Source organism: Haemorhous mexicanus, chromosome 21 (genome assembly GCF_027477595.1).
Source record: "Haemorhous mexicanus isolate bHaeMex1 chromosome 21, bHaeMex1.pri, whole genome shotgun sequence".
NCBI classification, from domain to species: Eukaryota; Metazoa; Chordata; class Aves; order Passeriformes; family Fringillidae; genus Haemorhous; species Haemorhous mexicanus.
In genome coordinates this window covers 1,734,147-1,758,855 of record NC_082361.1, presented here as the reverse complement: position 1 = coordinate 1,758,855, position 24,709 = coordinate 1,734,147, and the positions used below count along the sequence as shown (strand labels likewise).

The following is a 24,709-nucleotide window of genomic DNA, read 5'->3' as shown; positions in this document are numbered from 1 at the left end:
AGCACAGAGATTCATGAGAGGAACAGGAGCTTGTGGAACAAGTCAATTAGTAGGAAAGGCTATCAAGTGCAAGACAAATGCAAAACAGTGAAGTCCCAGGAAACTATAAAGAAAAAATTACCACTAAGTGTGGCTCATTCCCAGCACAATCTGCAAGGCTAACTGATATTAGTGATCCAGAAACCCTCTCTGGAATGGCTCCCCGCCCTCAGAACATAAAACTTAACCCTAAAACCAAAGAAATTAAGTGTGAAGTGCCCCTGCTCTGCATGTCACTGCATAAAACATGGAGCAAGGCTGCTGACAGACACCTCACAGGTGCACTGAGGGCTAAGAGAGGTAAATGTAGCAGGTTTGAATTTCAGGGCTCTGGTATGTTGTTACTATTTTGCTGTACAAGCAGGAGTTGAGAACTGGGGCGCTGGTGCAAAGCGGTTTTGAAATCGTGCCACTGGATTTAAATAACAAAAATACTGAAATAGAATTTTATGAAGTCAGAGAAGGAGAAAGCACTACTCTTCCTGACACAGAGCATACATATCCTTGTGGGATTAGGTATGCAGGACATATGAATAAACATGGACAACATCTACTGCCACTCAGTCCTCCAGAAAATAAATTTGCAGTATTTAACTGAGATTAGCAACGGCACAGAATATACTGCCTACCCTGAGTCTGTACAGATTTTGCTTAATAGGCATCAGGTGCACAAAAATATCATCTTGTAAGTGGGAATCCCAAAGACAGCTTTGTAAAGTGGAGTTGCTGCAGGTCAGAGATCACACAGCTCTGTCCTAGCTCTGCACGTGAGAAATAGTTCATCCTCAGGTTTTATTCCTCCTTTTCCCTCCAACTTCCCTCTTACAAATGGATTACAAGTACCCTTTTTCTTTCACAAGTTGCTCACAAAGCTCCTAGAAGCCATCTCAACTTCTACAAAGCCATTTATTGAGCTGTTAGGTAAAGAAAATCTTTACAGCACGATTTACCATCTATAGTAAGATATATCTAAAAAATCTCTCCAGGATGTAAATAAGGAGTTGCAAAGCATCAGTGTCAGCTCCCCTACTGTCCTGATTCCAGTTCAGCACATACTGGCAGTCACAGAAATCCTCACAAAGCAATGAGAAAACACATGACTCGAGCAGCAGGAGAAAAAAAACAGCTATAACTGCTCTACATAAAGTAAAATAGCAGGCTAAAGCCCGTTATGTGTGTGTTATCAGCTGGCTTAATACTCCTGCATCCATACCCCCTGCTCTCCGACACGCCTGGGACACAGGGGCAGCGGCTCTGCCGGGCCAGACCTCCCTGCGCTCCCCGAGCCCTGCGGGAGGGTGGGAAGGAAGAAACGCAAATCCACCCAAGGCGTCCAACCTTCCCCGTGGGAGCGGGTTTCTTTCTTGCCCTCTCCCCGAGCAGTTTAACCTCGGGAGCGCAATACCCGATTACCCCTGTTCTGGCTTGCGTAACTGGCCGTGCCAGTTGTGATCATTAATCAAATCAGCTCCGGACCCGGCATCTGGGTAGAAATAGCCTGAGGGTCGGGGGGCACAGCCGGGAGACCCCCGGCTGCAGCGGCCCTTGGAAGACACGGGAGGAGGAGGAGGAGAATGGAGGAAGGCTTTGCCGGGGGCAGAGCAGAGACAAGGGAGCGGAGTGTGGGCAGGACCGGCGCTAGGCCGGAGCAGGGGCAGGGATGGGGACGCGGCCCCGCAGGGTCGCGCTGGCGAGCGCTCACCTCCTTCCAGCGGAGCTGCCGCAGGCTTATTTTCAGGGCCTCCAGGGAGGTCTTGGCCTTGGAGCTGTCCACCGTGACCCCGGACCGCCGGGCGCTCTCGCCCCCGCTGCGGCGGCCCGGGGCCCGCCGGGCCCTGCCCCGCGCCGCCCGCCCGGCCGAGCCCTGCGCGCCGGCCCCGCGCCGGCCCCGCTCCTGCTCCCGCTCCCGGCCGGGCGGGCCGCCCTGCGGGACCTCAGCGGGCAGGGCCGGGGACCCCGGGGGCTCCTCCGCCTCGCGGGCCGGCTCCATCTCCGCCGGTTCCAGCCCGGCCGACTCCATTTCCGCTATCCCCAACCGGACCGGTTCCAGCCTGGCCGGCTCTATTCCCTCCGTCCCCATCCCCGCCGGTTCTGTCCCCTCTGTCTCCGTCCCCGCTGTCCCCAGCCTGGCCGGTTCCAGCCCGGCCGGCTCCATTGCCTCTGTCCCCATCCCCGCCTGTTCTATCCCCTCCGTCCCCATCCCCGCCGGTTCTATCCCCTCTGTCCCCGTCAGTTCTGTCCCCTCTGTCCCTGTCCCCAGCTCGGCCGGCTCCATTGTGTCTGTCCCCATCCCCGCCAGTTGTGTCCCCTCTGCCCCCTTCCCTGTCCCTGTCCCCGCCGGTTCCATCCCCTCTGTCCCTGTCCCCAGCCCGGCCGGCTCCATCCCCGCCGGTTCCATCCCGCCCCCGCTCCCCGCCCGTTGCCATGGCAGCGGCGCGGCCGGTGACCCACTGGCCCCGCCCCACCGCCGTGAGGCGCTGACGCCGCCCCCGCCATTTTGGGATCGGGCACAGGCCCCGCCCCGCGCAGCCCGAAATGGCCTCCTGAGCAGGCGGGGCCGCCATGTTGGAAGCGGGCGAGGCGCCGCCTCAGGCCGGGCTGCGGGGCGGGCACCGTGCCCTTTGCCACCGAACCGCCCGGGTGGCTCCGACACTCGGTCCGCTCCTTACCGTGCGCCCGAAAGGTTCTCATGCCAGACGGGGCTCTGGCCGCCGTTACAAAGCGCTGCCTCTCACAAAGGGTGTTCCCATGGACCGTTCAGGTTCAGCTACATCCACACTGGGAGAGCCCATCTGCTGAGTTTGAACTCTCTTAGGCACAGCAGGAAAATACGGAAACGGCTTTTACACTGCAATCAATGGAATGAATAACCTTAACAGCAGCTCCGTGACCAACCGGAGCAAGCTGGAAGGTTCCCTGCCTAGGGGTTGGAAGTATATAAACTTTAAGGTCCCTTCCCGCCCAAGGCGCTCCCGAGCTGTGACTGTGGCAGGGGAGCCCCTCACGCTGCGGCTGTGAGGCGGGGAAGCGGCGGCGGGAGCCCAGCCCGGGTCAGGAGCTGCGGGCAGGCGGTGGCGCTGCGCCCCGGGAAATCCGGCCGGGAGCCGGGATTGCGGGAAAAACAGGAATAATCAGGGTTCTGTGGCAAGGAGCGATCACCAGTCGTGATCTGGAACAGGACTGAAACAGGATGTCGGCAGAAATTATGTAAACTACGGCAAAATTTAAATAAATGCAGAAAAAGTTGGCACTGCCAGTTAGCTGCGCGATAAAATAACAAGGTCGTGTCAAGATGCTTATTTTTTCAGTGCCTCGCCAGTCTTCCATCATTTACCCTTGCAGACAACGAATAAACAAATTAATTAATTAAACAGAGTGGTGTCTTGCAACGTGAAGGGACCAGGAAGGCCGAGGTCAGGTAGCTTGCTCTTGGGTGCTCTCATGTTGCTATTAAAAGATGTACATTCTTTTTTTGTATCTGTGGCAGTGTTTAATTAAAAGCCTGGGAGCGTTTCCATGTTCCAGCAGGAGCTCAGAGGGGCTGGTAATGTTGGCAGGATGAGCTGGCTGGGTGGTGTCTTTTCCATGTCCATCACTGAAGACACATCCTTGGTTTCACCACCACCACCAGATCACAGGAAGGTTTGGGCTGGGAGGAACCTTAAAGATGATCTCATTCCAAACCTCTTCCATGGGCAGGTACAAATCGGAAAGAAAAATTAATATTTTGCTTATGTTCGACATTGGCATAAAAATTCAGTTCTAAGAAAAGCAATTCAGAGATGCTGGAGTGTGATTTAAAGTGGTGACCTGACTCTGACTGTCTCTTATTTTACTGCCAGGCTCCCAGATGAATATTTTTAACCCAGAAATTTATCCTCACCAATGTCAGCAGTGCTGAAAGAAAGCCAGGGATAGAGTTAAGATGGGCCAAAGCATTAAGACACATTGGAGCATGGGAAATACCAAACAAAATGATTGCAAAGGGGAAATATTTTTATATCTAGTTATCATATATCCACATTTCTTACTGGCTAATAACAGACTAGTTGTTCCTCTACCAGAGAAGCTGTAATAAATCCCATACCTGGTTTGCCTGTGTGGTGTGGATAAAATCTTAATTTCCTGTTGGGATAAATAGGGATGGGCTGCAGTGTGCAGTGTGGGGTCAGGCTGCACGTGGCATTCAGGTACAGCAAGGTGGGCACCAAAGTGTAGGTTGGGCAGCAGTGAGGCACAGGGTAATGCAGAAGGAGAATCCTGCTGAATACAGCAAGCTGGGTCTGGCAGCAGGAGAGAAATGGGAAACTTGAGATCATCTGCCCCTGTAAGGAGAAGGGAAATTTAGTTACAGGGCACTCTTAAACACAAGGCTGTTTCCTGAGACCCTTGCTCAGAGGGAGTTGTTGATAAGAACAGACTGTTACTATCTTGTGATAATAAGTGAACAAAAATGTGGATTCCATCCAGGAGAAATGTAATGTCCCTATGCTCTCATTAATTAAATTCAGGATATCAAAGACAGCAGAGGTACTGGCCTAATTTAATGGGAGTGGGGAAGGATCCTGTTTGATTGGACACTCATCTCTCAGACTAACAACTTCACTCTCATTCACCCAAAATCCTCACTTACCTGATGTCTGTGTGTGCACAGTTAAGTGCCAGGTCTGAGGAGGAATCCAGGAGTAAAGCAGTTTTACAGATGCAGCAAACTGAACAGTTTTCCTTCATGACACCATGCTGATCCCAGCAGCTCACACTGAGGGACTGTACTGCCAACCTGTGGTACATGGAATTCGTGAGTTGGGCATGTGAACATGTCAAGCTTATGAGGTTACAAGTAACATTTTTCTTTACTAATATATTTCCTTTCTTCTAGTAAGCATTTTTGTTTCCAAGTTGGGATCAACATTTTTAGCTTTTATGTAGCATCATAAGGGCAATAACTGTATTCTTTTTATACTTTTCTTTTTTAAAGATAGCCAAGATAAGAAAAACAAAGTAGCATGTAATTTGCAAAAAGAACATACCATCTTTTTAAAACATCATATAAAACTGGCTTCCTGCCAAATGCAGATTTGCAGAAACACTTCAGTGTACCCTTTTGAAAAATAACACATTCCTTAAGCTATTGTTAAAAAAAAAAAGTTACTCATGAACAGCTATTAATCTGTGTCTGAAGTTAATAGTGCTTTGCAACTATGGTATCTCCTGTCAGTTGTTCTTTCCCAAATCCATGAGAAAACAATGCTCTATAAAATGAAAAGTCAGAAGAAAACAAATCTAGCAAACAGACTCCACTTGGAAAACGTCCGTGGTGGGCTTATGCTTCAGGCTGGATTTAAATCCAAATACATCACTCCATGCTGCCCATGTTTATGTTCGACCACAGAAGATTTGTGGTTGACCTACATATGCAAACAAAACATTTGCTGCATATTTGGGGTGGGGGGATTTGCATGATAGAAGATGATGAAAATGTGCATAATTGTAGATGACATTTTTGGTTGCCAAGTCCTGCTGCACAGCCCTTTGGAGCTGGCCATGCATGAAAGAGGCTTGCAGTCCTGACGGGCACATTGCCTGGCCGTGCTGCGCAGCTGAACCGCCCAGACACGGAGCTTCTGCTTCTTCTTGAGCAACACAAATCTGCTGTCATCATCTCACCAAGCAGCCCCTGTGCTCTCAGAGGACATGTATGACACTCGCTGAGGGGGCTGAAACCATCAGCCCTACATGTCACCTCCGAGTTCCACGTGTCACCTCTGAGTTCCCTTCATGGGGAAGGGAAGCTCAAGAGACTCAAAGATTTTGTTTAGGAGTTTTCTCAGTGTTCTTGGAATCTCCGATGCATCGGGGGCAACATCACACAACAGTCAACAGCAGCTGGTTTATCTGTTCTTGCCCCCACGTTTCATCCCACAGCAGCATTTCTAGGAAGTCTTCTGGTGTGTTAGTACGTTGGAGGCTGTGCTCTAAAAATTGCACCAGCACAAGTACATATTAATAATGTTAATTATAATGTTAAAGTGGTATGACAAACCCAGATCTCCTAGGACAGTAAGCATGCACAGACCTCACAGCTCTTATGTGTGATATGGAAGGGCTCTCCTGTAAAAGAGGTTTTGTCTGCCATTGCTGATGTCTGACTTGTTGCTCTTCCTGGGTCACATCTTATTTGTCATTCAAAATCTCTGCAACTCTGCTGGGCAGATATAAGTGCTTAAAAGGGTTAGCAGAAAGGAGGAAAATTCCATGGCATCAAGACCAGGTCTCCTCCTTCATCTATGAAGGTGGGTTTGGAAAAATCTGACAGGATCAGATGGGAGCAAAAGCTCCCTTCCCTACAAACCAACCGAGGAGCTGATTAAAGAACACCCTGCATGTAACACCCACCACCCCATTTACACCACGTTCAAGGTCTCCTTAAAAGGTGAAGCTATGTAAGAAAAGGGACTTCATGCAGAGTCCTGGGGCAGACAGGAATGTGCACCCATGTGAGAGAAAGAGAAGGGAGGAAATCTTGGGAGCCTGCACCCGAGAAAGAAAGCTGATACAAACCTGGTCCCTGCAAAAACACTTGCAGCTCCAAGCCAAGAAACTGTCTTGGGGCTTCACTCCTACTGTGTTCAGAGAATCAGGACTTTCTGTGAGTGCTTTGCACATCAAAGGAATAACTCTGTCAGTACCTCCATGTGATGCAAACACCCACCATGAGGTTTGGCCAACTGTTCAATGCTACTCAGGGTTTGTTTATACTAAATCCGTGACGATGTCCTGTGTAAAGGCTTCATTCCACATATTTGCCCAGTTTCATTGTCCAGAAGAAAAGGCATACAGCTTTCTTACTTCCAACGGAGTCAAAGAATTTTCTTTGCCCAACAAACAAACTAGAAAATTAATGGCTTTTTAAGTTTAGCAGCCTTCAAACTCAATTCTTGAACACAGATCCAAACCACTAACCTCAGGAGGTTTAAGCCCTATGAAAAGTTCACAGAAGTTCATGAACAGGGAGTATTAAACACCTCCATTCAATTGTGATCTAACAGAAACTGGCACTGCAAGCTTTATTAAATAACAGTTGCTTTCTTTTTCTCAGGATTCCCATGAGATATTTCTTTCCTCCTACCCAAAGGATTTTATAATCTGCGGGATACTGGAGAGCACCAGAATGGAATCAAAAAGACCATTCTTGTTATTTCATCCTGTTCTTTCTATCAGATTTTAAATTTTAACTATCCCAAGTGAAGTCCATATGCTCCCACGTTCCTAGGAATGCTCTTGTGGCAATGGGAGGGTAATGAGGAGAAGCTTTGAGCAGCTCAGCACGATGGCAGGTTCCTGCACGCCTCAGCTGAAATGCAGTATTGCAGAATCAATGTAGACACTCACCAGTGGCTGTGTTAGGTTTTTCCCCATATGAGTTGAGCTTTGCTGGCGTTAGCATCAAAGGCAGCATGAGCATAGCCTGACTGGGTGGCATCTCCTCCTCCTTGGGCTTAGGAGAACCAAAGACCTGAACGTTGCTCAATCAGTCCAATGACATTTGCACACAGAATCTATGTTATTCATTCAGGTCAACAGATATTTTTTTGATCAAGATTTGTACAAGATAAGAAAAGTGCCATGAAATGTTCTAAGTAAACACTAAACACCAGCACAGACCACACAAAAAATCCCCAACAAAGAACTAAACCGATGCATCTGCAGGCAAGATGTGTATCTAGAGGAGCCTCTTGGACAGAAACCAACTGACAAAACCCATGTTGAGTTATGCTGTATGAAAGTGGGATTAGCATAAACTTGTGAATATTTAAATGAGAAGATAATGCAGTGCTATAGATTGGAAGAAATGAAGTCTGGAAACAGAAGAACTTCACAAAGACAGAAGGCTGACCACAGAACCGTACCCAGAAAGAGCTGCTAATACCGAAAAATATTTGAACATGTAGGGTCATAGTCTGTGAACCAATATTAATTCCTTGGGTTTTTTCTCTCTCTCTTAATTATAAGTTTCTGGATTCTTGGCTCTTGCCCATCTCCCACTGACTTACGAGTACTCAGAAATGCCAAGAAGCTCAGGGTGATCACGCTCCTGAGATGGATACTGGGAACTGTGTACAGTCTGCCTGTGGTCAAACTTTTCTTTCTTGCTAATGCAAAAGCCACATAAAAGGTGGTGTCCAAAAACATTCAAACACCTGGCTGGGAGTTACTTTTAAGAGTCAAAAATTAATTTGAGGGAACCCAGATGAGATCCATTGGCGCACATGTAACCCTCCACCCTTTGGATTCTACACAATTCACATTTCTGATCATCCTTGTAAATGGAGTGTGGCTGTACTAAGAGTCAGAAGACAAACCTTGGGCCTTGCCATCACAGCTGGGCACATCTCATCCCTTCCCTGTGCTGGTGCCCGCTGAGGAATGTCACACTCAGGTGTGCCGGGTGTCCCAGAGTGGCATCCGCAGGGCTCACCTGGGCCTGGCAGTGCCTCGTCACCGAGACAAAGCTGGAAGGAAAGAACACCATGAGCACACAAATCCTGAGGGTGCCACAAATCCTGAGAGTATCACAGGATACTGAGTGACACAGTGGGTACCGACTGTGCGTCAAGATTCTGAGAGGACGTATGCTAATTTCCAACAGAGTTGTATGTCACATTGACATGAAACATACATAACGTAGGTGACCACTCATTCAGGACACCCCTTGGAGATATTTGTATGGATTGGTGGGATCCCCGCTCAGTCTTCTCCAGACTAACCAGGCGCATCCCCCCATAACCGAGATGCTCCAGACCCCTCGTCACCCTCGCGGAACAGCCCGAGCGCTCCAGCCGGTCTCGGCGGCGGCTCCGCGGCGGGGCCGGGGCGGGGCGGCCGGGCAGGGCCGGGCGGCTCCACCGCCCCCCGCATCACATGAGGGAACTTCGGGCCAATGGCGCCGCGCCGGGGCCGGGGCCCCGCTCGCTCCCGCGGACGCTCATTCAAAACGCGGCCGGGCTCGGGCGGCCGCAGCCCCGCACGGCGCCCGGGGCTCGGCGGGGCGGGCGCTGCCGGCCGCGATGCCCGGCGGGGCCGCGGGCTGAGGCGGCCGCCCGCCCGCCGCCATGCCGGTGAAGAACCGGTACAACCTGGTGGACGATGGCTGCGACTCCCGCGTCCCGCTGCACAACGAGGAGGCCTTCCAGCACGGCATCCACTTCCAGGCCAAGGTGAGCCCCGGGCGCGCTCCCCTCCGCAGCCCCCGGGCCGGGGGGCGCAGCGGGCCCCGCCTGCCGCAGCCCCGAGCCCGGGAGGTTCCCCCGCTCGGGCTGCTGCAGAGAGGGCGCTGCGGGTCTCTGCGGGCTCGGGGTCCCCGCGGACTGCGCTCCGGTGCTGTCCAGCAGCCGCCGGTGCGGCCCCCGCTGGCCGCGGGCCGATGGCCCCGGGCTCGCCGTGCCCCCCCCAGCCTTGCCACGGCTATTCTTCAGCTCTGGAAGTGCCCCTGGGCCATGCTGAGGGAGTCTAAAGAAAACAGCAATCAGTTATGAAAGCCTTACATTTAATTAGCACAATCAAACAGGTTCTTGTTCTTTTCCTAGTGTTTTTGCAGCTGTGTAATCCTTAGACGCTGCCTTGTGTGCTGCATTTGGGAACTGCTCTGGAATGACCCCTCTTGACAGCACCGTGGATGCTGTCCCAGGTGCTCATCCCTGCCTGATCCAGTGCCTGTCCTGTCCTGCCACGGCGGGGTGACAGCTCCCTATTCCCCCGGAAACCAGCAGACTGCTATGGGCTGCTCAAATAATAGTGCCTTCCTACAGCTGACCCCTTCCCTGCATGAAAAGCTGGAGCAGACAAGGTCTGCAGCCTTCAGGCATCAGAAAGAAATACTGATATTGTCAGAAATTCCGTATTGATCGTGAAGAACTGCCTGGCAGCACAGCAGCACTCTCAGAAAGTGACTCCATTGGAATTGGCATTCTGTAGACAGCATGGGGAATGGGTTTATAATTCAGCTGACAAGAAGAATTGCATTTTGCTGGAGCAACTCACAGGCTCCCTTCCCCTCTTTGCAGGTGGCCTAACACAGATTAGAAATGGAATTCACGCCTGCTGTCTCCTGAGCTGGAAAGAAGGGGCATATACATTCCAATAAAGCTTTGAAATACGGATTTTGTGCCTCTTGGCTTTCCTGCTGAAAGAGCTGTAAGATTTAAGCAGGATACAGGATGAATCTGAATAGACAGCTAATCATGTATTTTAAAAAATTTATCTTCCTTAGGGAAGAAAACATTTAATCTGTGATTTCTCTATTTAAATTAGCATTTGCTGTGCTTCAGACTGTGCTGAGAAGAAGAAAAATTCTTAATTTTATTTTTAAAAGATAGGAAGCAACTGTACCTTTAACTGAGTGAAACTGGCTTTTCAGATTGACAGCTCCAGGCATCCAGAGCTGGCGAGTGGATAACACCCTGTTAGGATGTGTGGGTCTGGGATGGGGTTTGCATTACCTTAGTAACATGCTTGCTCAGTTCTGCTTTACAGTCTGTCTCTTCCAATTATGCTGCTCATTGTGGGCACATCAGTCAGCTGCCACGCTGACAATGACAAGGCTGCAGCTGGCTGCAGGTGTCTGGCACCAGGCAATCTTACTGACCACACTGGCCCTCTAATCTCCACATTCCAAACTGCCTTCCTCCCCCTGTAATCTTCAGGAGGTCAGCTCTGGGAGCTGCTTGTTTGGGCAGAGCTTTGTGTGCTGTTTCATGAGTTTCATGGCTCTGTGTGGGAGCACAGGTACCCAAACTCTGCAGCCAGACCAGAGCAGGGAGTTTGACAGAATCTCCTCTAGCTCAGCAGTCCCAGCTGTCCTCTTGCCCCAATTAATTTGTCATTAGGAGCATGGCCTGTTCCCCACTGCAGCTCTGCTGCTGGCAGACAAAAGGCCAGCCAGCTGCAAGGAGCTCATCTGGATTACCAGTGACTGTCCTGACAGCCAGCAGAGCAGGGAAGGAGATCTGCACACCAAAGAGGCCACAGATCACAGCAGTACAGCTCTACCCTCCCCACCAGCCCAGAGGGAAGCCCTGGCTCTGCTGCTCCCCTGCTGCCCTCAAGCTCTCGTGCTCTGAGCTTGGTTCTCCTGTGGTTTACCAAAGGCTATAGATGAACTTAACTGCTCTTAAAAATGCCATTTTGCAAAGGCATTTACAGAAGCAGCAGCAAAGCCAGATGACCTTTCAGATTGCTTGTGGTGTTTATTTCAAAGCAGGAGAAAGACCACTAAATACTGAGCCAGGAGAGCTCATCTCTGAAAGCCCTTTTAAGCAGACATTTTACAAGATAAAACCCATTGCAATCTGCAAGCAGTACAGTGGAGAAATAAATCCAGAACTGTCAGTAACGGCAATACCTATGGGGCTGTTCTGGGGAATTATTTTGTCTCTGTTCATATATATAATATCACCCTGAATGTTTGCAGGGGCCTCTTGATTAGCTGCTCCTTTTCCTCTCCACAAGGGAACCACTTCCAGAAAACCAACAGTTTGTAACCACACTACAAACCAGACAAGTTCATGAACCAATGCTCCTGGGAGGGTCACTAAACTCTGTGAACTGCTCTCAGTCCCCACCACTAACAGCAGAGATGGGCTGTGTTACCCTGGGAGAGCTGATGGACCCCACTGGGCCCCAGCAGCACCAAATCCAGCAGCTGCCCTCAGCTGCCAGGGCCACTCCCAGCACATGCTGTCATCAGCCTCTCACTCTGTGACATTTTCCCTGTCCTCCCCAACGTGCCCTGGGCGAGCAGGTCTTCCCTCAGAGCTGAGCCACAGCATCAGCAGCCTTTGCTCCCCGTGACTGTCCAGGACACCACACATTTCCTCATTGCCAAGGCTGAGCTGGCAGCTCTGTGCCTCCTCCCCTTGGCAGCGCAGGGCACTCCTGTGCCACGTGTGCTGCCACCGTGAGCTGCCACCGTGTGCCACTGCTGTGTGCTGTCACTGGTGCCACCACTGTGTGCCACCACCAGTGCCAGCGGGCAGCAGTTGCTGCCTGCTGCCAGTGGGTGCATGAGCAGGTTCTGCTTTGGCACACAAGGGGAGAGAACAGGCAGCACAGGAGGGAGAAATCCAGCAGCAGGAAGCTGCCCCTGGGTGTTCCATGATAGCCTGTGGAACATGGGCTGCCATTCCTTTTGGGAGAACAGGCAACCTGTGATGCAGGGCTAGAGGTGGAGGTGATGGGAACCTGCCATCTGCCATGTCTCAGACCCCAGTAAGGGACCCTGCTAGGACTGGCACAGACACTGGAATGCAGACACTCAACCCCCAGCAGTTTGGTTAGGGCTGCAGCTCCCCTAAGCAGGGTTGTAGGACAGATTTGGGTGGGTTTGCCAGGATTCTGCAGGCAGCTGAGCTGGTCCAACCAAGCAGGGACAGCAGTATCAAGAGTTAGCATGGTCCAGACTGAAAACTTAAGCTGGAATCACAAAGCTGTTCCAGGAAAGGTGTTTGTTACACATCCTGGAAGCTTTACAGCTCTTGTGGACTTTCAGTTTTGAGCAGGTATAGTAAAGAGGAACAAAGGATAGACAGTCCCATTTTAGACACGCAGGATCAGACTCAATTAGCAGCAGACATCACCCTGCAGAGCACTGGTAAAGGCAAATCCAGAACCTGAATGAGGTCAGAGCCTCACACCCAACCTCAGAAATCCCCAGCTTGATAACATTATCTACAGCAAATATTCCTATCCTGTCCTGGCTCAAAGGAGTCCAAGCAAGGAGGGACTAAACAAGTGAGGAATGCTGTCTGTTTTGAAGAAGCCCACATGTGGAGTGGTGCATTACAGCCCAGCCATCTCACATTGTGTCTTTCAGTACATCGGGAGCTTGGACGTGCCCAGGCCCAACAGCCGCGTGGAGATCGTGGCAGCCATGAGGAGGATCCGGGTGAGTCCCACACAGAGTTAAAGCTTCCACTCCCCAGAGCGACCTGGTTGCAATCTACTGTTCCACATTCCCTCCACAGCCCTTCCTCTCTGGAGCTCAAATCTCAGCCCAGTCAGGTTTGCAACAAGCTTCTCCAGAAATTCTCAAGGCATTTTAGCATAGGCCCATCCCGTGCTCTCTGCAAAGGGATCTGTTATCTAAACTCAAAGGTAACCCCCTCTCCTGTGCTGAGCAGCCATGGGGCTTCTCCTTGAACAGAAGAGATTTATTTAGCCTGTTTGGAATTTTGTGCGCGTGAAAAATAAGCTGGACACAATGTGCTTCACCAAAGCACTTGAGTTCCTTGACACTTCCAAATATATTGTGTTATATATTGAAATATCAGTGCCCTGACAGGTGTGATTGATGTAAATCCCATCTGACTAGACTTTGTGGATCCTGCTGCTCCTAGAATAATTTGCTGCTTTCCCCATGCTCCAGTACAGTTCTGCAGTTCCTGTTTCTCATCACCAAGGCTGCTCTCTTCCTGCTCTGCCCCTTTATTCTGCAGAGCAGGCTGTGAATGGTCCCCAGATTTAGCTGTGATTAGCAGGGTTGGGTGGCTTACATCTGCTTTGTGTATAACCAGTTCAAGTGCATCTCCCCCAAAAGGCAGTGCAGCTGTTGTGTCTGGCTGAAATTTTGCAGGGGTCTTAATTCTGAGGCTGTTCATATGTCTCACATCAGCTGAGGCAAGTTTGAGAATCTTCCATTTAAAGCTTTGAAGGGATTATCCTATTTCCCCCCCTTCCCCCACAGTGTTTAACCATCTAATTTTCCTTTAGAATAGTGTTTTTTAAACTTAGCCTGTAACTGGCTGGGGAGTTGATGTATTCATCTCCAGCCAAGCTTAGAAATGACATTGCCCTCCCTTTGCCTGCTCAGACTATTAGCACAGCTCTTGCTCAGAACACAGTTCAGCAGCAGTCTAAATTGCCTGGTTATTTATGGAACAGGTGAATAGCTGAAGGAAGTAAAAGCAATAGGTGAGGACTTCCAGGGCAGTTTAGGTGCTAGCATAATTATTGGCAATTTTTCATCTCAATCAATATTTATCACCAGATTTGACACTGCACTTCTGCTGATCTATGACACCGTTGTAAGAAAAAGCAAACAGTATTTTAATATCACTCAAAATAAAGTGTCACATTCTGTTTTCACACCTGCTATTGCCACAGTGGTACCTAGCTCAGAGCCTTGGCAGTGCAACAGCATCCTTGAGTACCACAAGAAACATGTGAAAAACCCATTCTGCATTCCTGGGTGCCGTCACTTAATCTTGTCACACAGGATTTTTAAAGCAGGCATCCAGTAATCTATACTGAGTTTTTAATCTTGGAAGCCCATTCCAAAAAGGGAGGGCTTCCCTTTTCATGTGCTCATTGTACAGCAGGATCTTATTCAGACACTTCCTGGCTGCTGAGCGGAAGATGCTCCTCTATTGAAGATAGTTAATTGGCACTGATCCTTAATTAGAGCATAAAGAATGAACTGGGAGGTCTTTGAAGAGAATTCTGGTGCACAGAGTACCCAACCTAGGAACTGAGGGAAGATGGGGGTTATTTATGTAGCATTCATTTGCATGCAGAGGCCTTGTCTGTACTAGAGTTTTTTCCCATGGACTCTCAGCAGCACCAGTTACAACTGGGAGGAAACAGTGGAAGAAGCTCTTGGGGGAAATGAGTATTTTGTTCCTATGTTATTGTGAGTGGCAGTGCCTGCTTGCAGTGCAAGAGTGAGTAAGGTCCCACAGCCCTGCCAAGTGTTGGCAGGGGCACGTTGTGGTGAAGCTTTCATCCTTTGTGCACTCCAGTGTTCCACTGGAATTCTCCACTGGAGCAGAAGAGAAAAGTTGTGCAGTACAAGCCCCAGCAGAGCATTCCCTGTGCTCCCTGTGCCATGGGAGGAGTGGGAGCCATCCTGGTGCTGTTGGAGCTGGCCCACAGCTCAGGAGGGCTCTTACTCACTGCTTGTGCTGCTCCAGAGTGAGCAGGGAGGAGGATGAGGAGTCACAGCTCTCTTTTCCAGGCTGTGTCAGAGCTGCTTACTCTGGTTACTCATCAGTAAATTGATACAAGTGCCAAAACTGCCTTGGGGGAAAAGCTTCCCAAGGCAGGAACTCCAAATATCCTGAGAGGGTCCTGAGGAGAGCAGCAGCAGCAGGTGATGAGTCTGCTCCTTGGCCTGTGCTGGGTTTTGTACTGCAGTGGCTCTTTGGCCAGTCACATGCGAATGGTACCAGGATTCTGGATCAGTGGGATTCTCCATGTGCAAGCAGAGCAGTGCCTGCAGACTTGAGGATGTTACTCCCAGACAGCCTCAGATAACAAGTTTTAGCATCAGCCTGCAGAAATCGTGGCCTGCTCTTTGGCAGAAGGTATTTGAGGTGCAGTCTCTTAGTAAAGCTTCAATCCATATCCTGGGCTGAATGGATGCTTGTAGAATTGCCAGCAATACTCCATTAGTCACACTTTAGATCCCATTTCATAACAGGCTGGAAAGCCTTGTCTCATCATGTTCTATGCTTCCACTGGAGAGAATGCAAATGCAGTAGGTAGAACAGGGAAGCTGCTGTTCTTGGCTTTCCATTATGCAGAGCTAGACAACTTTAAGTTTGCTAATCCTCCCAGTGGATTATTAGCTGCCTACAGCTGCCATGTTGTTATTATATGATCAGAGTTCAAGCTAATCCCTCTACCTCTTGCCCTGGCAGGGGAGGTGCTGAAATGAGTTTGCAGCTTGGATAAATACACTGTACCCTGACAGGCACAGCGAGGGCCTGCTCAGGAGAGTCCAATTCATCTCAGAGCTCCAAGCACCCCAGGCAGGTGTTCCCCACCTCCCAGGGAGCAGCCCCAGGCCATCCATGTCTGGGTGTCTGGCAGCTCCTGTGCTCTGCCAGCGTTCTGGTGGAGCTGCCTTCTGCTGGAGTGGATCCCTCTGCAGGTATTGGAGCCTTCTCAGCACCCCAGGGAGTTTATGTACAAATCAAGATCTTTCCTCCTCACAATTCAAGCGCTAGCTAATGTGAAGATGGGTTTTGTAAAACACAAAACACTTCCTTGACGCTGCTGAGGTTGCTTGGAAAATCTTAGCCAGGGAATGGATGGCTTCAAGTGCAGGGTTAACATCACCACACGTCCTGCATGCATTCCCCAGAGCCAGCACTGACCAGAGGAGAAGGTCAGCTGTTCCCTTCCCAGAGCACCTCTACCTTCAGTCCAGCACTTCACAGCCAGCTGAGCCTAGTGCTGCTATTTTGAGTGCTGAGCTGTACCAGGACACAGTAGGAGTAAGTGACAAAGCCTGTCACCCCCACAGACAGCCTGCTGCCAGCAACTCCCCAAGACACTCTGTCTACCTTCAAGGCACAGAATCAGTTTCCCTGGAATCTGCACTTAAGAATCTCTGAAGCCTACAAATTTCATTTTGTTGGGAAGGTTTATCTTGGACCTGTGCAGGTATTGACACTCAGAAAGGAGCCAGATGTTGGATTATTTAATCATTCTATAAGGGAACAGCCAGCTGGTGCTGTGCCTATCCAAACACCAGGATGAGCAAACAGGCAGGCATCCAGAGTAATGTGTCTTCTGTTACCTCCACATTTCTTGGGCTTAATTTAATTGAGAAGCCTTTTCCCCAGAGGCCAGTGTGCCAGAGAAACAGAAGCATTTATAAATCTCAGTGCAGGATACATGAGAAATGCCTGAGCTCTCCTTGGAATGAGAACTGGGTTCTCACTTCAGCCTCCCTCTTGTCCTGATCATTCTTGCTGCATCCATCTTTGAGCAGAGCCTCAGCACTTTGCAGTTTCTCCACTCAGTACTTGAGTGAGGAGGTGCAATCCAGCCACACTGTAACTCAGACTGGCTGCCAAGTATCAACTGGTGGTGTTGAAGTGTGACATGACAGCAATTTAAATCAGGATGAGTAAGTTACAGTCCTGCTGCACAAACTTGTGAAGCAGAGGCAGCAGGGACAGCTGCAGGGAACCTGCCTGTGCACTCCAGAGCTGGGCTGGCTCACACAGCACCTTGCACTTAAAGCCCTGCCAGGCTGTAAATTCCAGTGGTTCAGGAGCAAATGTGGGTGGGATTTATCTGCTCTTCCTACAGAAGGAGAGGAACCAGGTGGGCAGATGGCAGAGGGCAGGAAGATTGCCTTCAGCCCTCTCAGTTTAATTTATTACTGTGTGACAGGTCTCAGAGGTGGAGATGTTTCATGGGCTTGTCCATGAGATTGTTCTAGAACACAGTTCCCTCAGTTTTCCCAGGCAGGCAGAAGTTCTCCTGGGAACTGCTGCATGGATTCCTCTGACATATTCTGCCTATAAGCCCTTCCTGGGTTATTGTGCTCAGAGCTGTGTTTTCCTGCCAGCTTCATGTTAATCGGAGCTGGAGTTGTGATCAGAACTGAAAAAAGAGAGAAGCTGAACTCCCAGCTGGGTTTCTTGGTTAGACTCTGCAGCCTCTCCCTCTGTAATGAAGGTATTTGGTCAGCTGTAGCTGAGGCACAGACTCAAACATGGAAGTGCAAACTGCTGGAGCACTTGCCCTGGGGTACAGAGCTCTGTAGCTGCACGCCAGGAGCTGTTGTTGTTGGATGGGAGTTGGTTCTGCTGCAGTTCCTGGAGGGTTTTCCCTTACAGCCTCTTTGGAAGAGCATCCAGAGCTCAGCTAATGATAGCCCTGGGCTGTGACAGACAAGCCCAGTACCTTAAAATATTTCAGCAGCCTCAGACTGCTGGGGTGGACCTTTCTTTAGTTCTCAGAACACCATGCACCTTCCTTTCATTTACAGGAGGATGCAGGAGAAACAGTGACAGTTCTGACAAGGTTAGAGTGTGAAACACAGGCATCTCTTCCTCCTAAGACAAAGACATTGTATTCACCCCAGAGTGTGCTCCAAGAGAGCATCACTTTCTAGGATACCTTCCCTGCACCTCTGGAGAGCCATGCAAGGGTTGTTTACCCTGCTAAGTGTTGGACACAGCCTGTGGCCTCCAGGAGGGAGCTGTGGCAGCCAAACCAATATACACAAGCATGTACAAACTTGCTCTGGCACCTTCTGCAGAAGGTCTGGTGTCAGTTCTGACTCCTCTCCAAAGCAGAGGTCTGAGAAAGGCTCTGCAGCTTTCCACAGGCAGTACATGATCAGCCCACAGGGCTGCTCAGCTCCAGGCCCAGAAACACCAGTTACTCCCAGGGCCCATCCATGAGACCAGGCATCTCAACCAGTCTAAGGTTCCTACCACACAAGATTAAGCTAATTGGGTTTACCTTTCCAGGCCCTGGCAAAATACAGCAAGTGTTTTCAGGATAGTAATTAAATGTTAATTGCAGCTAAGTTTAGCCCTAATGCCTCATTAGTTTGTTTTCCTGTTTGTTGCATCTATAGCAGAGTCTCCTGCACAGGGATGGGGATCAGGCTGGGCTTCCCAGGAGGCAGGAGTCCCACCATGTGCTCTGAGGGTCTCTCAGCCTTGCCAGAAAGCTCCTACCTGCTGAAACCCCCACATTCAATGCACAGCTCTGCTGCAAAGCATTCTACTGCTCCACACTGCAAATGGCCCCCAGGTTTGGTCCCCACAGTCTGTTTCCTGCTCTTTAGGAAGATAAAGCATGACAGGGATGCCACCTTAGCCTAAGGGATGACAGACATGTTATGGGTCTTACCTGCATGCAGCACAGGATGCTGGAGGAGCTGAGCCCTCTGGCAGAATGTCTGGCAAGAATCCATTTCTCCAGGCAAAGCAAGTGGCTTCAGTGTGAGACTGCAGGAGCTGCAGCCTCCCAGGCACTGCTTCTCACCCTGCTGCCATCCTGCTGAGTTCTGCAGCCTCTCCCCATTCCCAGTCTGCCCTGCAGCCCCACTTAGCCAAAGCACCAGCTGGGACAAGCTCTCCCTGAGCTCCCTTGCCAGGAGGCCCCAGGGAGGGTGGGCCCTGCAGGTGCAGCTCCTTAGGCCCCTCTCCCTGTGTTCTCTGGTCACCTGGACAGGCTCTGGTGTGCTCCATGCACAAGCTGCTTTCCTAGCCTTACAAAGGACTAATTCAATATGAAAGCTGGCTTTCTAGAAAAATTGAGTCTGCCTTGTCTCAGACAAACCCAAGCTTGTTTTACCCATTTTCTGCTGTTTGTATTATCTCAAAACAAAGGGAAGAAGCTCTTAATGAGCTGTTTCTGCAGTGGCACGGTGCACAGTGTTTCTAGGCAGCATTGTGTGATGTGGTGGAGAGCTGACTATGCTCTGTGTGTCTGGAGTGGGAGGAGAGGAAAAAACACCTCTGAGATTACACAAGAATCCAACCTTTGCTCACTGCTTGGGGGGGTCTCACCATACAATGGAGCTGCCCCACTGCCTTTGAAACTCCTGCAGATTTCCACCCTGCTCATCTCCAGCCCTAAATCACCTCTGGACTTCCTGCCACAGAATAATTAGTGTCCTTCTGTCACTTAACCTCTGAGCTGAAACGAGTGGGACTGGTCAAGCTGTGAACACAGGCCACTGTGCCAGAAGGCAGCTGAGGGCATTTTTTGGTAGCCACATTTCATGACCCAGTTTTTGAGGAGTGGCTGGTGACTGAGATGCTTCAGTTCCTCCACCCTGTTCAGAGTGCACAGTGCAGGGTTGGTAACAGATGGGTGGAGGGATCAGGCAGTGAAATGTGTCATCTCCAGGCAACAGTGACCTTTCTGCCTTCCTCAGAGCCCTCAGAACCCCCTGGCTTCTCCAGTGAGGGGGTGGAACCAGTCAGGCACATTAATTCTGTTTTGCATAAGAGTCATGGTGGATTGGAGTTTAGTTGAAGGCTAATAAAAGCAGCATTTAAGTGGATAAAAGCTAAATTAAAATGTTAGTGCTAAATAGAACAAGACAGAGCTTTTTGTCTGATGCTGAATCTTGGCAATGAAGCAGGTACCTTTTAATTGTAAAATAAAGTGGCTTTAACAGTATTATCATTATATTACTGAAGCATTTAATTTCCCTAGCTAAAATATCACCGTATGAGATCTCTGCAAAGCTTTTATCTAGTTTGAAATAAAGAGACTTTTTCACCAATTATGTTACTGGTTGTAGAGTATTACAGAGATGAAATATAATGGCTTTCAAATTACATTCTGGTGAAGAACACTCAGCCACGACTCAAAGCTGCTTCTTTGTTGGTGCCTGAAAAAATGTAATTGAGCCTGTAACCAGAGTGCAGAGAGCACATTGGATTGGCTGGGTAACAAGGAGCTGCCTAAATCTGAGTGACAGCTGCAGGGGCACAGAGCTGGGGCTGCCCCTGGCGTGGAGCAGAGACCCTCCCTGTCCAGCCAATACAAGTGCAGGGCTGGATTTCCACCAGAGCAGGGTGATGTGTTCAGGAACAAAACAAAATAACCCATGAAGAGACAAACACTTAAATCTGTCCCATGAGAGTCTCTGTGAAGAGAAAAATCTGTAAAAAGTCATCCTGTGCCCACAGTGGTAATCCTCATGCTTTGCCTGAGCCGCTCTGGTTCTCAGGTGGAGTCTGTGCTGGGCACAGGAGGAGGCAGCCAGGGCACAGCAGTGGGTGCCCCTGTGGGGGTTGCCTTGGTTTTGTCCCATGCAAAGCCCCTTTGTACTTCACTGATCAGTGTTCTGAGGAGAGGGACCCCGAGGGATGGGACCACAGAGCCAAACCCAGCCCAGTAAAATAAGATTTGCTAACAATAGCTTGGTGCTACGCTTGCTTTCTTCAATCTGCCTTTGCTCTGTACTGAATGAGGCCTGAGGACAGACAGAATCCGTGCTACTTCACTCTGTACTTTGACAAGCTACTTCATGTTTTGACCAAATAACAGTGTGATAAATCTGAAGGATAAAAGTCTTGAATGGCTCCCTGGAAGGAAGGATGCTTTGGTGAGGGAGCAGGGATTTTTTTAAAGGCATTATGGAATGGTTTTCTTTCTTTCCTGCAGCAGTGATTAGACATTATTTAAATGTCTTTTCCCTGGACCAGATGGGTTATTTGGACTAATTGGCAGCTGCCTGACAGCTTTCAGGACACCTGAGTCACTTCCCACTTCCTCCATCCTTCTGTCACTGCTGCTGCAGAGATCCTGCCTGGGTAGCTGTGCTGGAGGGCAGGATGTGGCCCTGTGCATTGAAGGAGCATCCCAGGCCAGGGCCCCAGGTCACCCTGTTCTCTGCACAGCCAGGTCCAGTGTGCTCCCTGGAATCCCACCAAACCCTCTGAGCTCCAGGCTTTTCTTCCTAAAAATCAGATTATTTTTGTCAGATGAAGAAGAGCAGAGGGACATGTTCAGGCCAGGTGCAGTGTGGTGTAGGATGAGGCAGTCACAGCTGCCTCAGGAGGGTGTAAGGCACACAGGTACCCTTCAGGCTCAAATGCCAGTTGCCACCTGTTGAGTGTCCTTTTCCTGCTGCAGAGCCACACATGGCTCATGGAGCACTCAAGGGTCAGTGATCCCCCAGCACCATGGACCTGCTCAGTCCTGCTGCAGCCTGTGCTCCCCTGTTAATGATTCCAGGGCACAAACTTCCATCCCAGGCACATTTCCCATTTTCATGTTGTTGCCCCCAGGGCAGTGCTGGTCTGCTGCTTGTTCCTGGTTCCCAGCTGGTGGCAGGAGCTGTGGGCTGGGGCAGGGACTCTGTCTGGGGTTAATCACTGGCCTGAGTGTGAGCAGTGCAGGATGCATTGATGTCCACACTTCACACCTCCTGCTGACACCACTGCAAGCCCAGGGACACGGGGACAGCACTGCAGGGAGAGAGGAGCCCATGATGTTCTGGTACAGCTTTGGTGACAAGACCTCAGTGACAATAAATACTGAGAGCATAAAACCCTCTTTTTCCATAATTTCCATATCTAAACCCAGGCTTTTCTCTCATCATGATTCACTAATCTCAGTAGCTCCCCTGAGGCTAATAGAGTCCTTGAACTGCTTAATATTCTGGAGTTTTGGAAATGACACAATTAGACTTGAATTTTCTTTCTCTTACAGTAGCAGTCTTGTTTCCAAATTGGAGTGAAGTTTCATGGATGATTTGAGGAGAACCCAGAGACTTCCCATTAAATTTAGGAGCTGCAGTTTTATGAGCACTCAGTAATTTCTAAGCAAGGCCCACTTGGAGGGAAGCAGTGTGGGAGCTGTGCTGTGCCTGGCTCTGCTCAGGGCTGCACATCTGGGTAATGCTCATCCTTTCAGTGCACACCTGGAGGTCAGCTATAAGTCACTGGGCTTTTGTAAGAAATGTTTGCTCAAGTGGAACTGCTGGAGATCGATAGTATTAACAGCTACAGAGAAAAAGTCTCCTTGCCTGGCAATAAAGCAGATTATTTCTGTCCCTGAGTGTCTCAAACCAGTACATAGCAAGGCTGTTCATGGCACTGAGCTGTGGAAAGGTTCAGCTGCACCAGGGCTCGAGCTAACAAAGAGCTCTTGGCCCTGCAGGAGAACAGAGATGGATTGCACCTAGCAAAGGAGTGCTGAAGCCTGGTCTGCACCCAGCAGCACACTCAGCATCCCCCCATTGTCATTCTGCTCTAGTTTGTGATCAAGTGCTGGTTCTGAATGCAAATAGAGATCAAGTTCTCCTTCTAGCTTGGATTCTGCTTGCTCAAAGATAAAGGTGCCAAGTCCAGCTTCCTGACTCTGCTGTGGATATGCAAAGGAAATGCTAATTTCTTCCCTAGTAGGTGGCTAGGAGAAATGGCAAGACACAGAGCTGGAGGACAGCACCCAAGATGCACATGGGGTGTGATAGCAAGTGTGGAAGCCAGGAGGTGTTCCCTCCCTGCAGCATTTACACAGAGCAGGTGTTAGTCATGCAGATGCAGCTTCTCCAGATTCTCAACAGCAAACTAGATTGCTCCTTCTCCTTTGGATAGGTGTCCACCCTGGGAGGACATGCTGAGCTCCCTGGAGTCACCAAGGCTTTCAGGAGGAGGCTGCAGAGCAGCACAGGGCTGGAAATGGAGAACCCCAGCAGGTCACACCTGGCCCTGTTGGGAGCCAGGGCTGGGTTCACTTGGTTATCTGAACACGTGGGCACTTCTCTGCCTCTTCCTCTGAACCTCCTGTGCCTGCCCCAGGTGTCAGGAGCACTGACATTCCCTCTCCACCCCTGCACTCAGAGTGTGGCTCCCAGCCTGCTCTGGCTGCCTTTCCCTCTGGATTGCCATCCCCCTTCCCTTGGACTACCTGCACTAAAATAGCATCCTTACATAAACACAAAGTCTTGCATTATTTAGAGGCCTAAAATCCCAGTGCCTGCCTTAGCCAGAGCCTGAACATGGCACTGGGATTCGGTTTTCTCCCCATCTCTGTGCTGTGCCAGTGAGTCCCTGCCAGGACCCTCATCAAGCCCCTGCCCCACGCTCTGCAGTGGCAGGCCCTGCCTGGCTCCCATGGCCACAAACTGCTCTGAGCAATGCTCTGCTCTCCTGAGGAGCAGCATCCCAAACACACCTCTGAAAAGCCACAGAAGAGCAAAATTGGCCTTTTATTCCCTCTCCAAGCAAGCAATAAACACCAACTTGCAGAGATAGAGCAAAGCAGCCCTGCTAATCACCCCTGCCTCTGAGCACACCAGCTCCTCTTTTCCCTCTCTGCACAGCCCAACCAGAGTAGCAGGAAGTGAGCCAGGAGCATCTCCCCTGCCGTGGCCTGTCAGGCTCATGCAGAGGGGTGGGTAGGGACTGAAAGTGCACCAGGAATTTTGGAGCAGGCAGCAGAAATCCTCAGTTGCCTCCTGCTCCTGTCTGTACGAGCAGTGTCTGCTGGGCTGGCCCTGCCAGCGAGGTGCTGGGTAGCTGTCACTTGGCAGGGGCTGGCTGTAACCAGAACAACTGAATGAATGAAGTAGAAAATGAATGTCCTTGCTTTGTGAGTGAGAAACAGACATAGAAAATACTCTGTTACCTTCCCACAGCCATGCAGGGGGTCGGGGGCTTTTTCATGGAGCTCTGAGCTTGCTGCAGAGCCCTGGCTCCTGCTCTTCAGAGCTTTGTTGTGTGAACCTTGATGGAGAAGGTTTAAAGCAATCCAGTCTCCTAACTTGCCTCTTGTCCTACATACTAGACTGGAGGGCAAGTAGGATATGAAACATGCACTAAACCAGGCCCTTCTCTGCAGGGTGACACAGATGTTTGTAGGGGAATGTGGAATTACTTGAAGATATTGCAGTGTTTAATTGCAGCTTCACTTCTCAGGGTTATTTCAGGTAAATCTGACCTGCTTCTAATGAAATTAGCACTTTTTATCTGCAGTAACCTAGCAGCTTTTTCAGGTAGGGACATTTTCATGCTCCTGTTGGGGTGGGGTCCCGAAACACTACTTCATTACTGCTGCTAATTAATCATCCAAGGCACTGCAGATGGAAAAGGTAATTTGTTTCCTCCTGTAAAGTGAATAGAGGTAGGGAGGAAAATAAAACCCAGCTTCCCCGTGAGCTGGGCTTGGCTTGCCCTGGCAAGACAAGAACTGAAGGGCCGTGTGTGGGAAAGCTCCCCATTAAACCTGGGGACAGCAGGGAGCTCCTGGAAGTGACAGACACACAATGGGGCTTTTGTCAGAGAGGCACCAAAGGCCAGATGATGTCACCTTGTGCTGGGCTGTGAGGCTGCTTGTGCCTCTCAGGATGGAGCTCAGCAGTATTGCACTATCTCTTCCACAGGGAGGAGGCAATGAA

The 24,709-nt window shown here is 50.1% G+C and overlaps 2 protein-coding genes across 4 annotated transcripts in view; one reads left to right on the top strand and one right to left on the bottom strand.

The window, feature by feature from the left end:
* TTLL11 (tubulin tyrosine ligase like 11) overlaps positions 1-3,721 on the bottom strand; it is a 37,822-nt gene extending 34,101 nt beyond the window's left edge. Inside the window, exon 1 of one of the 2 annotated variants that reach the window (XM_059865185.1) lies at positions 2,709-3,721. Coding sequence is in view for 1 of the 2 variants with exons in the window: in XM_059865183.1 (XP_059721166.1) it covers positions 1,742-2,386 (645 nt within the window). In the remaining variant the exon portion in view is untranslated. Of the gene's footprint in view, positions 1-1,741; positions 2,390-2,708 lie in introns of those variants that run through there. The other variant, XM_059865183.1, reaches the window with a different exon arrangement.
* A 5,365-nt stretch (positions 3,722-9,086) lies between these two features.
* LOC132337052 (carboxyl-terminal PDZ ligand of neuronal nitric oxide synthase protein-like) overlaps positions 9,087-24,709 on the top strand; it is a 28,330-nt gene continuing 12,707 nt past the window's right edge. For both annotated transcript variants that reach the window (XM_059865167.1, XM_059865166.1), the window contains exons 1-2: positions 9,087-9,257; positions 12,911-12,982. In XM_059865167.1, the coding sequence (XP_059721150.1) occupies positions 9,153-9,257; positions 12,911-12,982 (177 nt within the window). In that variant the 5' untranslated portion in view covers positions 9,087-9,152. The remainder of the gene's footprint in view (positions 9,258-12,910; positions 12,983-24,709) is intronic.